Source organism: Hemitrygon akajei, chromosome 11 (genome assembly GCF_048418815.1).
Source record: "Hemitrygon akajei chromosome 11, sHemAka1.3, whole genome shotgun sequence".
NCBI classification, from domain to species: Eukaryota; Metazoa; Chordata; class Chondrichthyes; order Myliobatiformes; family Dasyatidae; genus Hemitrygon; species Hemitrygon akajei.
This window is the reverse complement of record NC_133134.1, coordinates 41254576-41271801: the sequence shown is the minus strand read 5'-3', so window position 1 is coordinate 41271801 and position 17226 is coordinate 41254576. Positions and strand designations below refer to the sequence as shown.

At 40.2% G+C, this 17226-nt stretch overlaps 1 protein-coding gene across 2 annotated transcripts in view; it reads right to left on the bottom strand.

Moving 5' to 3' along the window:
* Positions 1 to 17226, bottom strand: part of LOC140735520 (putative sodium-coupled neutral amino acid transporter 10) — a 260330-nt gene that overhangs the window by 5407 nt on the left and 237697 nt on the right. For both annotated transcript variants that reach the window (XM_073060693.1, XM_073060692.1), the window contains 4 exons: positions 14637 to 14819; positions 7893 to 8004; positions 5898 to 6004; positions 547 to 694 (listed from right to left, as the gene is read on the bottom strand). In XM_073060693.1, coding sequence (XP_072916794.1) covers positions 547 to 694; positions 5898 to 6004; positions 7893 to 8004; positions 14637 to 14819 — 550 coding nt within the window. The remainder of the gene's footprint in view (positions 1 to 546; positions 695 to 5897; positions 6005 to 7892; positions 8005 to 14636; positions 14820 to 17226) is intronic.

Genomic DNA, 17226 nt, shown 5'->3' with positions numbered 1-17226 from the left:
TCTGGCTGAGATATAAATACAATTTGAAGCTGTGTGATTGGATATAAATGTCAGTAGAGCACACATGGGTGCACAATAAATTCAACATCACACAATGTGCTGGAAGAACTTATCAGGTTTCAACTCAAAATGCCGACGACTTCTGTCATCCAATAGATGCTGCATGACCAGCTGAGTTTCTCTAGTACATTGCTTGTTGCTCCAGACTCGAGCATCTGCAATTTCTTGTGTCTCCAATAAATACAGCTTTGCTAGTAATGCCCGAAGATCATTTCAAGTATTCTCTTTCAACAGATGCTGCCCAAACTGTTGAGTACTTCCAACATTTTCTGTTTTCATCTGCAACTTCTAAAATTTTCTTTTAAATGGCTCTGTAATTTGAGTCAGGCAGCAGTTTGGATTATTTTGCAGTATATAGTGATGGGGCTTCCAAAAGTCACAACTTCTCAACATCTGGAGTTTTTCATTTAAACTTGTGTTTACTAATTGATTTTACAGAAAAACCTCCATATGGAACCACCACGAAAAGCTGAACAGTTATCTTACCTGCAGTCATGTTTGTTAGTTTTATACCTCTCGTTCCTTCAGCCACAATGGATTTACGAACTGGTTGCAGCAACAATTCAGATGTGGTAAAATCAGACATACTGGATGTACGGATGAACAGGAACACGATTCCCACTCCCAAAATTATCTGTAAGACCAGGTTATAATTAAGGCACATTGATATCTGATCAAGTACTTCAAACTGAACATTGATTTCAGATTTCCATGACTTTTCTTTTCAAAACTATGCACTGCACTGAGCTTGAGGATATTGTTTCAGAGTACAGTCCGTAAATATTGAAGCATTGAACAGATTATGCCATTACTGAGGCAAGTTAAAACATTTCTACTCTGGATATTAGGATATTAAATGAGATGCATTTTCTTGTCAAGTGAAATTTTCAGCCCACCAGTCACCCCTGAGTATTCTGCTGTGTTTTCCTGTCTAGTAGAGGATTTTGGAGAAGCATGTTACACTTCACTATAAGTATGCTGCACTATATTACATGCACACATCACAGATTCTAACCTCGCAGCCTATCAGGTCTACACCACTGGTAATGCCCTGCAAAGTCTCCTATCAATATATATTATCAACGCTAGAAGTATTCTAGGATTATTCAAAGTCTAATATTGCATACATTTTACTATTTGGAGAGATTGCATGAAGGAATCATCATGCTGGGACATCAGGGTATGTTCTTTGAGTTTGGGGTTAACTATCTTCCCCATATTTTTTGCATGCAATATCTGAGCTGGTGCAAACATGAGGGCCTTTCCCCAGTGTGAACTTTCTTTTCCAATGAACATAAACCTCACAACAAATACCAAGTACACTAACATTTACCGCACTTGTCATTATTTGACTGCCACGAACATAACTGAAGGGAAAATCTCTCTTCATTCCATTTACAAACAATCGGTAAGGAATCCCACTGTCTTTGATACATCCACAATCTTCACCTTGAATGACACGTTGTTCTCTTCAAAAGGTATCTTCCATTGTCCAAGCAGTAGATTGCCCTCAGAAACTTCCACTTTTGTGTCCATTCAGTGTCAGACATCTCCATTGCCGCCTTCTTTTGCTACCTTCATGTTATAACTTCGGGAATGCTGAAAGATGGTATATTTGCTGTGTTCATCTTCACTCATAGGTCAGCTCTGGGAAACATGAACTGAGCATAGTGCACAATTTCACCTTGCCTCTTTGCTCGCCTTCTCAGACTCTCCACTATCTTTGTTCTATCAAAATGCCTTTGTAATATCTCGTCTTAAAACGTAATGTCTGATATAACAGTTTTGAGTCTGGAATTCATTAAATTCAACTTCATTACCCAACCTGGTTGAGTGAGACTGCTTACAACTTCACTTATCATAGAGTTACAGAGTTAGGAATCTTGTACCAACACTGATCAGTGGAGACCCTTTCAACTCCAAGCTTAAGCGATTCAAGTACTTATCTAGACACTTGTCAAACAGTGCCAGTGACCCGATTTAACCACTCACTCAGACAGTGCATTCCAAAACTTTTCCACTCTCTAGGTGTAGAAAGTGCTTTTATATTTCATCTCAATCTCTTCCCCTTTACCCAAATGCACAAGCCCTGGTTTTATCTTCTGATATGGGGAAGTTTTCTACACACTACCCATAATTTTACACACAGGCAACTCCTGTGTTATAGGCACTTGCGTAACAAAATTTCACCCTTACATAATTCACACAGGGCGCATGACAGCACAGAGGTTAGCATTACGGTATTACAGCTTGCATAATCAGAGATTGGAGTTCAATTCTGGAAGAAGTTTGGATGATCTTCCTGCTGATCTCTCTGGGTTCTCTGGTTTCCTCACACGTAACAGTTAGCAGATCAATTGATCATTGTAAATTACCCTGTGATGAGCCTAGAGTTAAATAGGTGGGTGGTGGGATGGTGCAGTTCATAGGACTGGTAAGCCCTTTTCCACTCTGTATCTCTAAATAATCCACAAGTCGTTCCCAAAATATTTGGGATAGAGAATAAAAGTCACCAACACAGAAATTACATGAAAAAACAGTAAATAAATGCAACAATATTAATTATTACTCAACAACACAAATACAAGAGCTTCTGCGGGTGTTGGAGATCTTGAGTAACATACATGAAATGCTGGAGGAACTTCAATAAATCATGCAGCATCTATGGAAGGGAATAAACAGCTGACATTTCGGGCTGAGACCTTTCATCGGGACTGGAACTGAAGGGGGCAGAAGCCAGAGTAAGAGGGTGGGGAGAGGGAGAGGAATCCAAGCTGGCAGACCAGGTGAGGGGGAAGGTGGGTAGGTAGGGGAGGGGGGGGATGAAATAAGAAGCTGGGAGGTGATAGGTAGAAGGGGCAAAGAGCTAAAGAAGAAAGAATCAAAGAAAGAGGCAAAGGGCTAAAGAAGAAGCTCACCATGGAAGAAAAGGAAGGAGGAAGGGAGGTGATGAGCAAGTGAGGAGAAGAGAAGGGGCGAGAGTGAAGTCAGAACGGGGAATAGAAAAAGAGAGAAGGAATGAAGGGGGAGAAATTGCCGGAAGTTGCAGAAATCGATGTTCATGCCATCAGGTTGGAAGCTCCCAGTTGAAATATGAGGCATTGCTCCTCCAACCTGAGCTTAGCCTTATCACGGCAGTAGAGGAGGCCATGGACTGACATGTCGGAATGGGAATGGGAAGCTGAATTTAAATAAGTAGCCTCCAATAATGTTTTTCAACTCATATTTCTTGATGCATGTGCAAATGATGTCACTTCACGTTATGGAAAATCATGATACTGACTGTTCTTGACAAACACAGTACCCCTGTAACACATTGATCAGGTCCTCCCTTAACTTTCGACATTCCAGCAGGAACAGTCCGAGAGACTTCATTCTCTCTTCAGAACTAAATTGCACCATCCATGTAACGTCCTGGAGAATCTCCTCTCAACCCTTTCCAGTGTTACAATGTCCTTCCTATAACGTAGTGACTCAAACTGCAATGCACTTAGTACTCCAGCTGAGCCTTGACCAAGGTTTTATAAATTTGGAGCATAACCTCCCTGTTTCTGTATCCTATATGCCTTTCCAACCAGATTATTTACTTATGTTGCCATCTTCTAGGATCTATGCACTTATACTGCAAGGTCCCTCTGTTCCTTAATATTCCCAAGGACTCTGCCATACATTATTCCTAGCCTCATTATTATTCCCAAAATACATCAGATTTGTCTGGATTAAATTTCATCATTACATTTACCTTTTCTCAGCCCATTTTACCAACATCTTGACAAATCTCTGCAGCCTACGACTGCTTTCTGTATGATCTACAACTTGGCTAATCTTCATGTCATCCACAAACTTACTGATCTTGCCTCATATTTCCAAGACCAGGTCATTCACATTCATTACAAACAGCAAAGGCCCCAGCAACAATGCTTGCAGAACATTTGTTTGGCCATGAGCTGTACTTTTGAGTCCATGTCCTTTCTACTCTAATAGACATATGACTTTCTTGCCATGGTTCTGGTTGGCTGTTCCCCTTTAACGCTCCTTTCTCCCTGATTATGCCCTAATTTCAGTCATTAGAGTTCCAATTGCTGCTAGTTTACTTAATTACAGTATACCTAGTTTTCATCAGAGACTGCAAAATAAGTACGATGGTGTTGATAGCACAGGTTGCCAGTTTGTTGGTCTATTCTCGTGTGATACTTCATTCCCTTGTCCGATTAGAATCGTTAGTTCTAAGTTCAGCTCCAGTTTCAAGATAGTCCCTGTAAATCCCGTCTCCTTGTCAAGATTCCTCCAGTTTGCAGTTCTACATTCACATCTACACCAGCATCCCCAACTCAATCGACGTGCCGGTGTCCTACACTTGGGTTCTCCTTAGTCGCCCCGTGCAACATTTCTATTCCAAGCTTTCCTATCTAGCTTACCATCTTGCATCATTCACAAGCTTTAGCTCATCTGAAAGTTTCTTTCTTATATCTATTCTGCAATCTCCCATTCACCCATCATTCTAGGCTTTGCTGATCTACAGAGGTTCCCAGTGAGCTGATGGTGCTGAATTAAAGCTTATTTCCTTGACCTTAGGATTATCCATGACTTCAGCCAAGATCCATTTTCATTCACTCCTTCTCTTCTTACCTCCTGTAACCTCACTCTGGTTTCCCTCCCCTTTCCCTTGCTTCCGTGGCCCATTGATCTTTTCTATTAGATTCTTTCTTCTTCAGCCTCTTCCACCTATCCCCTTCCAGCTTCTTACTTCATCCCACCTCCCCCTTCACCTGGTCTCACCCATCACCTACCAGCTTGTTCTTCTCTCTCTCTCACTCAACCTTCCTTCCAATCCCTCATCCTCTTGCCCTAATCTTTAATGGTAATTCCTTTTCCTTTATCCTTTCTCTCCCTCCCTCCCTCCTTCAATCTTACTCTCTTTATCTCTGCTCACTAGATTCCATTCTCAATCTTTGCAACTTTCTTACTACAAATTGAAAAATAGAAGTGATAGAGAACATTGTAGGACTGCCAAAGGTTATGGCCGTGTCTTAAATGGTTTTCTTGGAAAAGAGCTGTAATTACATTTTTACTGAACAGTTGCTGAAAGTCTGAAGGCCAGCCCCTAGAACTCTAGAGGTAATCTGAGTTTTCAAGCAGAGCCTCTGAGATATGAAGTGCCATACACTTCAATATAAAGAAACTTGGAGAATGCTGAGCTGTTGAAGATGTTGTGCTCCGCATGAGATGTGAAATGAAGTGTTGATCTGCTCGCTTAGGTGAATATAAAAGATTCCAGGCCACTATTATGCAGAGAAACTGTGGAGTTTTGGTTAAGACATGAAAAAACATATGCTTTGGTCATTGTTATCAATGGGAACTGCCGTTTGCAATCTAGCTTCAATGTTCCTACATTGGAACCTCAATAAGTGATGTGAAGTGTACTAAGAGGTGGGCAAAGCAACCTAGCCAAAAGCTGATTAATGCTCATAAACTCCCTCCACTTCCCAAGAGGTCTGGAAGGATTGGGGCTTCCTTGATCTGCCTTCCATCTTCTGTCAGTATGCCCCAGTCATGAAGAACTGTTGCATAGTTGCGCTTACAGATAGGAAAAGCAAGAACTCACCTTTATGATATATAAACCTATATTTAAATATCATTCACATCCTTATATGGAAGTTCCATTTTTATGCCACTGAAGATGTATGGGGTGAATTGTTAAAGGACATAAACTGCATGTCCCCTCTTCCTTTCCCTTTTTAGGCATAATTTGCCTCTCTGACTACCTATGGACCTCCAACAGAAGCTCTGCTAAAGTAAATATGAACTATTACCGAAGGAAAAAAGACCATACTTACTCTTCCTCTGAAGGTGTCTTTATGTAGTTTTGCATAAATCGCAGATGGACAAATAAAACAGATGATACTCCCCATGGTGGTTCCCGTTACTGCCAGCACAATCTGCACTGAAACACCGAACAGAAACCATAATCAGGGGAATGCGCAGAAATCTATCAGTAGCCAACAGGCTGGAGATTACTCTCGCTCCTGACCTTCCTGCTGCCTGTGATATAATTTCAAGCTTTGTTGGCCCAGCTTCACAAGGACGGAAAAGGAAGGGCCGTTATCACACGTTGGACTTCAACAGAATCAGAAGACAGGGAAGGATAACAAACAGTCCATTGTGCCAATGCCAGCTGGATGAAATCAGTTAGTCCCACAGCTCTTCTCTTTTATCATTATTTAATTATCCACTTCACTTTTTAAAGTTATTATTTGCTTCCTATGTTTTTTTCAGTCAAATCATTCCTGACCATGGCAAATAACTTGATGAAAAAAACAAAAGTATTTCATCCCCCCCCCTTGTCATATTTCTCTTGCATTGAGGATCAAAGACAACTCCCACCACTGAGGCCTTGAACAACAAATTATTATTGTACATATGCATTGCCAATTGGAGTGCAGCCTAAGGAACAGACATAAATCCTTGCCATTTCAAGGTTCTAGACTTGGCACAAGTTAAGTCATGATCTCCGTGACTTTCAAAAGTGACACAACACATACCAGCAGCTCATGAGGTAGATCATTTGCCAAAGGACACAGTAAATCAATAACAATGAAACATGCAACACACACTAAATGCTGGAGGAACTCAGCAGGCCACACAGCATTTGTGGAAAAGAGTATAGTCAGTGTTTCGGGCCAAAAACCTTCATCATGAAGTTCCTCCTGCATTTTGTGTGCATTGCTTGGATTTCCAGCATCTGCAGATTTTCTCTTGTTTGACAATGAAGCACGCAACATTTTTCCTTATTTTGAAAAGCCACCTCTACCTCCCTTATTTATCCTCTGCCACACTCAACTGGGACCAGTGCTTATGACAAAATGTATATATGAGGTTTATCAGGGGATCTGCAGCTCCTAATAATCCAGCTGCAGTAAAATTCAGCCTCTACAACCAATTACCGCACTTAATCACTCTAATGTTCCGGTGCTGTTGTGAGGGAATGCAACACCCTCAGAGCCCTTTCTGTTGAGGCATTGAACCAAGAGTCTCTCTGATCTATCAGAAACATCCAAAAGATCCCTTAGAAGAAATGTATAGGAATTATCCCTAGTCTCCCTGCCTACAGCTAAGTCCCTCAATGAACATTACAGGAAACAGATTATCTGGTAGCTGCCTTTTTTGTTTGGTTCACTCTCCACACTCTAGTCTGATATTTTTTTCAATACAGCTGGCTCTGCCTTTAAATCTGACCTTACAAACCCCTAACCCCTCCAGTACTTCAATATTCCTGAGAGAAGAAATCACAAAAATAATGTAGAAAGGAATGGCATTGCAAAGCTTTTTCTGGTACTCCATAGCCCCAGCTCTCTTGAATGCCGTCACTGGTGTAATAAAGGAAGTGTATCAGTCAATGTACATAGAGCAAGTATTACAAACATCAATTTAATGGTATCATAACAAGGTCATTTGTTTGTGTGGTATTGATTGAGTAATAAATATTGATCTGGACTCCAGAGATAACGCCTCTACTCTTCTTCAAAATAATTCCATGTGATTTTCATCTACATTTACCTAAAGAGTTAAAATGACTCAATTTAATACTGTATCCAAAAGACAGTGTGCCCAACAGCACTGCACCCTCCTGGAGCACCAGCTTATAACCGTGTGTGAAAACCTCTGAAGTGAGTTTTGAACTAAACACCTGTTAATATTACCATGTGAGCCATAGCTAACGACAAGAAGCAAAGATGTACAGGAGGAGAGAGATTGCCTTTAAAAGGGGGAAAAAAAACCATAAAACTTACTTCTACTAATGGCTTTAGCTTTCACACTACTGCAATACATACCATTTGGCACCAGGACACCCATTATCATTGTGCAGTAAATAATCAGCACTGTAATTATGACATGTCGATGAAAGGTCATTTCACCACTCACTGAAAATATGCCATCCTCCTTCTGTAAAATATGTAAAGATATCATTAATAATTACCTTTGTTAACAAAAATATTTGGCAAAATTTCTAACACATTCAGAAGCTGAATAAAGCACGACACATGTAGATAATATCTAGGACATGTGTTCCTCATGGGACGTTGTTCACAACCCAATCCTCGTAGAGGGATTAGAATCAGAGAGAGTGAGCCATTTCAAACTGCTGGTTGTCAATACAATATCTCTTAGAACCTAACCTGACTGCAACATATTGATACAGCAATAAAGAAAGCAAGACAATGGTTATATTCCGTTATGAGTTTTTGGAGATCTAGTTTGTCACCTAAAACACTTGAAAACTTCTACAGATGTTCTGTGAAAAGTATTCTAACTGGCTATATCACCATATGATATTGGAGGGCTACTGCACAGGATTGACGTGCAGATTTTAATATTTTTAACCTTCTTTAATCATCTGTAAAAGAAATGAAATGTTTTGATGAAGTTGTGTTTTGTGTCTACAGGATAAGAAGGAAGGTGCAGCTTTGGTTTCTGTCAAGGTCTTTTTTCAGCAGTTCTGCATGGGGAACATATCCTGGCCCATCACATGATGCAATTTATACCTGGAAGGACAGGTTAATGGTTTCTACAAGACAGATTTTCCATTGAGGTGAGTGTGGACCTAACAAGTAGGGAGCTGATGAAAGCAAGAGCCTCACTACAGCCTGGAGATTCTCAGCTATCAGTTCAGGCAACCACAACTTTTGTTGAACTCATTGAACAAATTCATCATTATTTTATATTCAATGTTATTTTTTAAAATACATATTTATGTGAATTGTTTTTAATCTACACAGAATTACTGTCATTTTCTTTTCTACTTAGTGTGTAGCCTGGCAGTTGAAATGATTTCCAGTGCAATCTCTATCCATATCCATGCTGACATGTCAAGGAGAGTTAATTAGTGGGAATATTTGCTTGCCTTCATTTTTGTACCAGATTACTGAAGGTCTATTTCCACTTATACTGATACCCCAGAGCACCTTCTTGAAGCAATCCTCTTTTGGTTTGTGAGAACTTTCAGCATAAGTAGGTTTGAGTGTAGGGTATCAGAGCCCAGTGGCAAGCAAGCGCGCGCGTGCACACACACACACACACACACACACACACACACACACACACACACACACACACACACACACAGAGTCAGGAGCAGGCATAATTGCTCTATACTTCATATTTCTTCCAGACACAGAAGCACGTTGTGCTATTTCCACCTGGAAGTCAATCAGTCCTGAATAAGGCAGGTCCGATAAGTCTGGTCAAGCTCCACATTTATAAAATATTTTTTACAAATTCAGCCATTTGACTAATTTCAGTGAAAGCACTGGCTTTGTTTTTCAGCTACAAGGTAGCATCAATTAAGTCAAAGTTATAGTTTATTCAAAAAGTGTCTGATTGGATTGCCTTTTTGTTATTTGTGACTATTGTAATGATGTTTTGGTTTGTGATGGCTTAAGTCTGATTAAGGTTAGAATGGTTGTGCATTTAATATTCCAGTGATATTTGAGTTATGTTGTAAATATATTGTTGGATGAAGCATTCTTGTTTAAATTATTCATTATGAGTTGCATGTAAAAGTATGTAAATGGCATATGTTATCATGCCACCAAGTATTATATATGCACGGGCATCACTTAAAGTAAAAACAAAGTTAGCCTCACATTCCCAGCTTCATGTTTCCTTTCAATAAGTTTTTATGTGTAACAGTGGCGACAAGAAAGTTTTAAATATACCCGAGAAGACTCCCTACCTATTGAAGCACAGTGAGATGTTAGAGTTTTAAAAAAAAGCACAGTGAGACATTCAAGCTAAAAAAAATGCAGTGCAGCATGTGTTTCTACAGAAGGAGGCATGAGGTACAGTCAATTTTTTTTAAAGGCAGAAAACAGAAGAATTCATGGATTCATAAACAGTGAGCATTGGGTGATAATAATCACTTTCTAAAAAGAGCAGGAAAGGCTATCTACATTGGAAAGATTGATGTGTTTGATCACACAACAGATAACTGGAAATTGTACATGGAACTGATTGAGAAGTACTTTAAAAAAAATGTAATAGCCAATGAGAAACAAATACCAACTTTTCTGGTTGCGTTGGATTTAAAGGCATTCAGTTTGCTCAGAAGTTTGGCTGTTCCAAGAAAACCAGCTGAAATGAGCTTTGCTGTTATCATGAAAGTAATGCAGGAACATTTAGAACAGAGTCCTGCTGAAAGGTTTCGGCCTGAAACGTCGACTGCACATTTTTCCTTTGATGCTGCCTGGTCTGCTGAGTTCCTCCAGCAACTTATGTGTGTTGCTTGGATTTCCAACATCTGCAGATTTTCTCTTGGTTGTGATTTAGAACTAAAACCATACTTTACTGCCAAACACTATAGGTTTCAAAAACAGAATCAAAAGAGTGAGGGGCCAATTTCAGCTTACGTGGCTGAACTGAAGTTAGTTCAAAAAGGGGCTTAATGGTGCACTGAAATCACACAAAAAAAACATTAAAAATGGCTCTTAGATGACGCACAACTTACATTTAAAAGAGCAGTTAAAATAGCTGTATCAGTGGAGACAGCAGACAGAGACACAGTTGCGTTGCAGCCAGGACTGAAAGTGAGTGCAATGCCTGGGTAGCCTTAAGATTTACAATGTAAAAATTAACAATAGTCAAGCAATATGGTTTACACCAGAAGTGAACGGTAGATTAATTAAAATGGAATTTCTACACTGGCTCAGCTGTTTCTGTCATTCCACAAAATGAGTTTGAATGGCACGTCAAAGATACTACACTGAAACCTGTAGATATCTAAGAACTTATACTGGAGAAAAGATAACTCCTGCGGGAATGACATTCATAACAGTGAACTACAACAACCAACAAGACACAATGGAGTTGTCTGTGGTGAAAACAGAAGGGCTGCGAATGGATGAGACAACTACAAATTGATTTGAGATCCATCCGCAAACTGCATGCACATCCCCTGCAATTGAGTCAACCGAAAGCTAATTAAGGTACTGGATGATGCCACAACTGTCTCCATGCTGTACACTGTGAACCATTCCCCAACAGAGGGCAAACAGGTGTTGGTGCAAACCTCTGTGCCTCAAGTTGGAAAGCTTATTGGACCAAGGAAGGACCAAGCTTCTCAGAGGAAGCATGAAAGTGATGAAAGCAGTGGTCTGGCTACAGCAGTTTTTTTCAGGCAAAATACCTGAGAAAGCTTCTGATATGTTAATCAGGCAACTTGCAAAATGTAGCTTGGTTTTAAGCTGGAAGAGAGTTTGAGGAGCTTCAGGAAAGTTGTAAGTATTTGGCTTTTTTTAAGTATAAAGAACCAAAATCTACACTGTGTGCATTAAAGTTACTGCATGAACAGCAAGTGGGGACAAAGAGCTACTTGAAAAAGTAGATGCAAAGAGCAAAACGAGCTGGATGAATAGTAGGCCAAAAAGAAAAGAGTCAATGGAAAATGCAGAATTTGTTAGATGATGTTGTGGATGAGGAAACCAAGAGGAGAGATCAGATTGTAAAGGGAGGAATAGAAGACAAGAACATAAGATTACAGCATGCTGTTCTGGTCTCCTTACTTGAGGAAGGATATACTGACTTTGGAGGTGGTGCAGAGGAGGTTCACCAAGTTGATTCCAGAGATGACGTGGTTAGACTATGAGGAGAGATTGAGTCAACTGTGACTGTACTCGCTGGAATCTATACTGCATTCTGTACTGAGCTGGAGTTTATAGCTAAGCAGGGAGGAAAGTTGTGGGCTTAATATTTCAGTAATATTTGAGAAATTTTGTGCATATATATTATTTCAAGTAAGCATTCTTGGTCATTTAAATAATTCATTATGTATAAATATGTGAATTGCATACATCATAACACTGCTACGTGACACGTGTGCACCTTGCTTAAAGTAAACCCGAAGTTAGACCCACTTCCCCAGACTCCCATGACTTCAATGAATTAGTTTAATGTTTTGAAGTTACAAAATATAACAACATGGTCTGGGCTTCTTTCTCTCTCATTACCACTCTTTTCCTCTATTGAGTATGTGTATCCTGATCTCGAGAAGGTGCATTTAGTTCACTGGAATATTCTCTGATTAATCCTTCTATTGCTCCCTTTACAATCTGATCTCTCCTCTTGGTTTCCTCATCCACAACATCATCTGACAAATCCTCTGTTTTCAGATCTCCATTGACTCCTTTGTTTTTGGTCTTTGAACTCAAAAGCCTCACTGTGCTTCAGCAGGTCAGTAAACCATCTCAGATTCATTTAAAATATTGCATCCTCATCACCAATATTATGTTTTGTAACTTCAAAATGTTGAACTAATTCAAAGGAAGTCACAGGACTCCGGGAGTGCGGGTCTAACTTTGGGTTTACTTCAAGTGAGATGCACACATCACAATGTGATGACGTACGTAATTCACATCTTTATATATATATAACCCATGATAAATTATTTCAATGAGCAAGAATGCTGAATCAAACAATATATGTATATACACACAAGGTTTTCAAAAGTTACTGAAATACTAAATACACAACACAAGTGAGAAACAAGGATCAAAGTAGATCCAGAGAGAAAAGCTGAGGAAAGGAGAAGATGTCTAGCACTGTCAGAACCATTTCCTGCAGTCTTAGAGTCAACTCCTACAAACACCATGGAAGAGCTCCCAGAACCTGAGATTGTTTTCACAGCCACAAGTCTCACCTGCCAAGCAGAGTGACCTCACCTGTCAGGAGAGATGTTATCCTGCAAGAGTAAGAAATTCTCCAGTGTAATCAAACCTTTATGTCTGAATGGGACTATTTAAAATTTACTATGCTATGATTGTCTTGATAGTAGTTGCATTATATAGTACAATATATCTGTTGAGATGCATTCTATATTGTGTTGGTGTTTATAAACTAAGCAGGGAGGAATGTTGTGTATTTCATATTTCAATAATATTAGAGTAATAATGTAAATATATTGTTTAAGCATTCTTGTTCATTTAAATAATTCATTATAGATTATTTGTAAAAGTACGTAAATGGCATACGTCATCACACCACCACATCATATACAGTATATGCATGAGACTTGCTTAAAGTAAAAACTAAGTTAGACTTACAGTCCCAGCTCCTTTATTTGCTTTCAAGTAACTTTCATGCTTTGAAGTTACTAAACATAGAAATGGTGATAATTTCTTTCAGTGTATTGGAACTGAAAATCAGTGAGATGTAAGAAAAACTAATGAGCTAGATTGCGTTGGTGTTTGGATTCATCAGCCAACTCTAGCACATTCCAAATACACTTTATATCTAATTCTTCAGCTTGCATCCACCACAACTAGTGTATCTAGCACAGTCCCATTTATCTGTATAACAGTGGTGGCCTTTGTTAAAAAGGCAACTGAAAGAAAGCATTTTAAATACTTGATTTTCATAAATATTCATATACTAGTTACTTACCAGAAGTTAATTGTGTTCTACATAAATTTATTAAATTATTTTACTTTTCCATCAATGGGCTGGTGCCCTCTCATGGTCCAATTCCCTCTTTAGAACCGTCTGTGTACCACGGATTCAAGTTTTTTGGGAGATGCGTGGCTCTAAATGGTTAGGGGAATTGGGATGGGGTATCACATGGGACAGGGAGGTCTAATAGCTTTATATTGAGTACTGTGTTCAGGCAGTGGGGGTTTTGCTACTTTGGAATTGAGAGGAAATACTTTGGGCATCTTATGAGCATTATAGTACCTTACACTATACTGCTATAAGTACGTTCATTTATTTAGAATCAATATCTTCCATCAGAAATAGGCCTGGGTAGCATGGGATAAAAGCCAGTGACGCAAGTTTGATCCTGAACTCAGGTGCTATCTGTGAGGAGTGTGCAGGCATTCTTCCCGTGACCCTATAGTTTTTCCTTTGGGTACTCCAGTTTCCTTCCACAACCTGAAAACATGTAGATTGGTACATTAACTGACCAATGTAAATTGCCCCTAATGAATTGGTGGGTAGTAGAATCTAAGGTGTAGTCTCGTAGAACGTAGGAATACTGTGTAAGCATAAACTTGATGGGCTGAAGGGCCTGTTTCTCTTCTGTGTCACTCTATGACTCTACTCCAAGCTAAGTCAGTTTTCCCAAAATGAAATGATAGCTTAAATTTATGCATAATATCATTAGCATAAGCCTGAATATAAAATCTCCCATTAATCAGTGCAATCAAGCAGTGCAATCTAATGTTGAATGTAATCAATTTGTGGTTGGAACTGTTCCAGTTCACTCTCAAGGTGCTTGGGTAGGAATGTGTGAATAAATTGCACTTCAGGGCGGTGGTGACTGCCACTTTACCCTTTGTTTGAATTAGTCCGCAGTAACAGGATAGACAAATAGGTTCATCTAGCTCCTGCCCTTTATTACAGAAGGTTAGGTGATTAATACTGGATTCTTGAGATCAAAATTGTCTTATGCCCAATATTCCTTACATCTAATTTATCCCCTTCATTAGAATAAAGGGCTCTGTAAGATCACCCCTCACTCTTCTCCTGAGTTTTAATCTACGGTATTAATCTTTTTCATTCTTTTTCCATTTGAATAAAACACTGACCTTATCTTCGAAAAGGAGCATGTTTATGGCTTGACGACACGGTAAAATGACCAGTGGGAAGTTCGATGTGAGGGACATCAAAAAAATGGCACGTATACCATCTGTTACAAGACTTGGAGACAGAGCAGCAAGGATGTTTCCTGGTACAGATCCAGCGTAGGGCAGGTAGCCGCTTAATCCAACCTGAAATTTTTAAAATAGGGAATAAAGTAATGTGAAGAACTAGCCTCAGTTTGTCTCAAGATTTAGCCCGAATGCTTTTTATAGTGAACAATGAGAATACATGAAACAAAGTTTCATACTATACTCAAAGTTTATCAAGTAAGTTTTTCTTCTTTAACTTGAAAGGTAAGCCTGTTTTTAATTATTTTTACAACTTAATTGATTTTACTGCTTCTTAATTTTTAAAATTTCATTCAGCACACCTTTCAAATCTTTGATCTCCGCTGGACAAACAGATGATTATGACAACATTCTTGCAGGCAGATTTACCAGAGCTGCTGGGAGTGGTTTAAACTAATATGGCAGGGAGATGGGAACAGCATGACAGAACTGAGGGTGAGTCAGTAGATTTACAAGCAGATGATAGATGTAACATGAATGTAAGGAAGGACAAGCCAATGACTGGGTACAAATGCAGATAGAGCAAAGAGTTAAATTGTACCACGGAAGCAAAATTCAAAAAGGCGAAGATGTAGGACTGAAGGTGCTGTATTTAAATGCGCGTAGCATTCAGATTAAGGTGGACGAACTTGTGGCGCAACTGGAGATTGGTCAGTAGACGTTGTGGGCATCACTGCGTAGTGGCTGAGGGAAAGCTTCAGTTGGGAGCTTAACATCAAAGGATATACTTTGTATCAAAAGGACAGGCAAGAAGGCATAGGCAGTAGTGTGGCTCTGTTGGTAAGATATGGAATTACATCTGTAGGGTCAGAGAATGTTGAATCTTTGTGGGTGGAGTTAAGAAACTGCAAGAGTAAAAAAACCATTATGGGAATCATATATAAGCCTCCAAATAGTAGCCAAGATGTGGAGTTAAGATTGCAAAGGGAGCTGGAAAAGGCATCTTATAAGAGTGATGACACATTTGTAATGGGGGACTTCTATATGCAAGGGGATTGGGAAAATCAGGCTGGCGTCGGATCACAAGGGAGGGAATTTGTTGAATGCCTATGAGATGGCCTTTTTAGTGCAGCCTGTGCTTGAGCCTACTCAGAGCAAGGCAATCTTAGATTGGGTATTGTGTAATGTTAGGGTTAATGTTAGGGTTAATTCGAGACCGCCATTACAGGTCAGGAGTGGCTCACGTAATAGTAGGAGGCCGGAATGCGAGGGAGGGGGGAGCGAAACTGGGGACCCCGCTACACCGAAACTACTAGTGTCACACGATTCAGTAAACAAAAGAAACAGGTAACTCGTGAGCATATGGCTGCGGGCCAATAAGATGGACACAAGTGCCCGATATTACCTAATATGTAGCGGGGGGTTGTGCTGGGGGGAAAAAGGGATATAAATAAGAGCAGATTGTAAGGGGAAGTTGGAAAAGCGCGCCTTCTCCAGCGACTCCGTCGATACGCTGTGCCAGTTACGATTCTGCCAATAAAGCCACGTTTTGCTATATTCCGATGTTGGTTGTCTCTCTTCCAAACGAACACAGGGCATAACTTGAGCCCAACATTTGGTGACCCCGACGTGGGGAGGGAGAGACAACACAGGCTGGCGAGTCCGACGGCAGACAACTTGCGGCCGCGTCTTGAATAAGGTAAGGAAGTGCCTGTTATATCTAAGACTTCCACTAGATAGTTAAATTACTGAGTTAGATCTTGTCTGCTGACGGAACCTCACCAACCCCAAATTACCTCGTGAAAGTTCATTCCAGGTGCGGAATCGTGACTGGTAAGTACTTATTTTTCTTATCCATTTTAGCAGGATCCTCCGCCCGTGGAAAAGTCTTCTGAGTGAGGGGAGTTGAGAAACCCGCCGCCCAAAAGGGCATAAAAGTCTCAGAAGTGAGGAGGAGAAAATGTTCCGCGGTACACCTTAGTGCACGGGGATATTGACGGCGCCTACCTTAGACTGGTTGTTAAGAGGAGAAATCTCCCACGCGAAGGTCAGGTTTTGAAAGGCGACTGTCCCACATTTGATCCTCTCTGTGCACTAGGGAGCCATGGAACACTTCAACTTTAAGTTACCAAAACTCAGACACCTGCGTGTTGAACACCCCGGTGTCTCGTGGTGGCGACTGAGCCTAAACCACGGCACTAATCTTACATCGCAGCTATTGTTAGATAATGCCATTATGGACCCCAACAATGTACTTCAGGTACTAGACAAGGCACCCCACCAGAAAGACCACCTTCTAAGTGAGGTTCGACGCACCCTTGTAGACCCCGTTCACATGACTAAAATTTTGGATAACCTGGCAGCGAATCCCCAAGCATCTGCCAGAACAGTGATAAAGTTAGGTAATCCGCCCCCTACCTGGGAGGGAATTAAGGCCCCGCCACACAAATGGAAGACGGAGCTCACAATGAGTCTGACCCCAAAGTGGGAGTTGCGGGATTGGCCTGAGAAGGGATCAATGCAATCA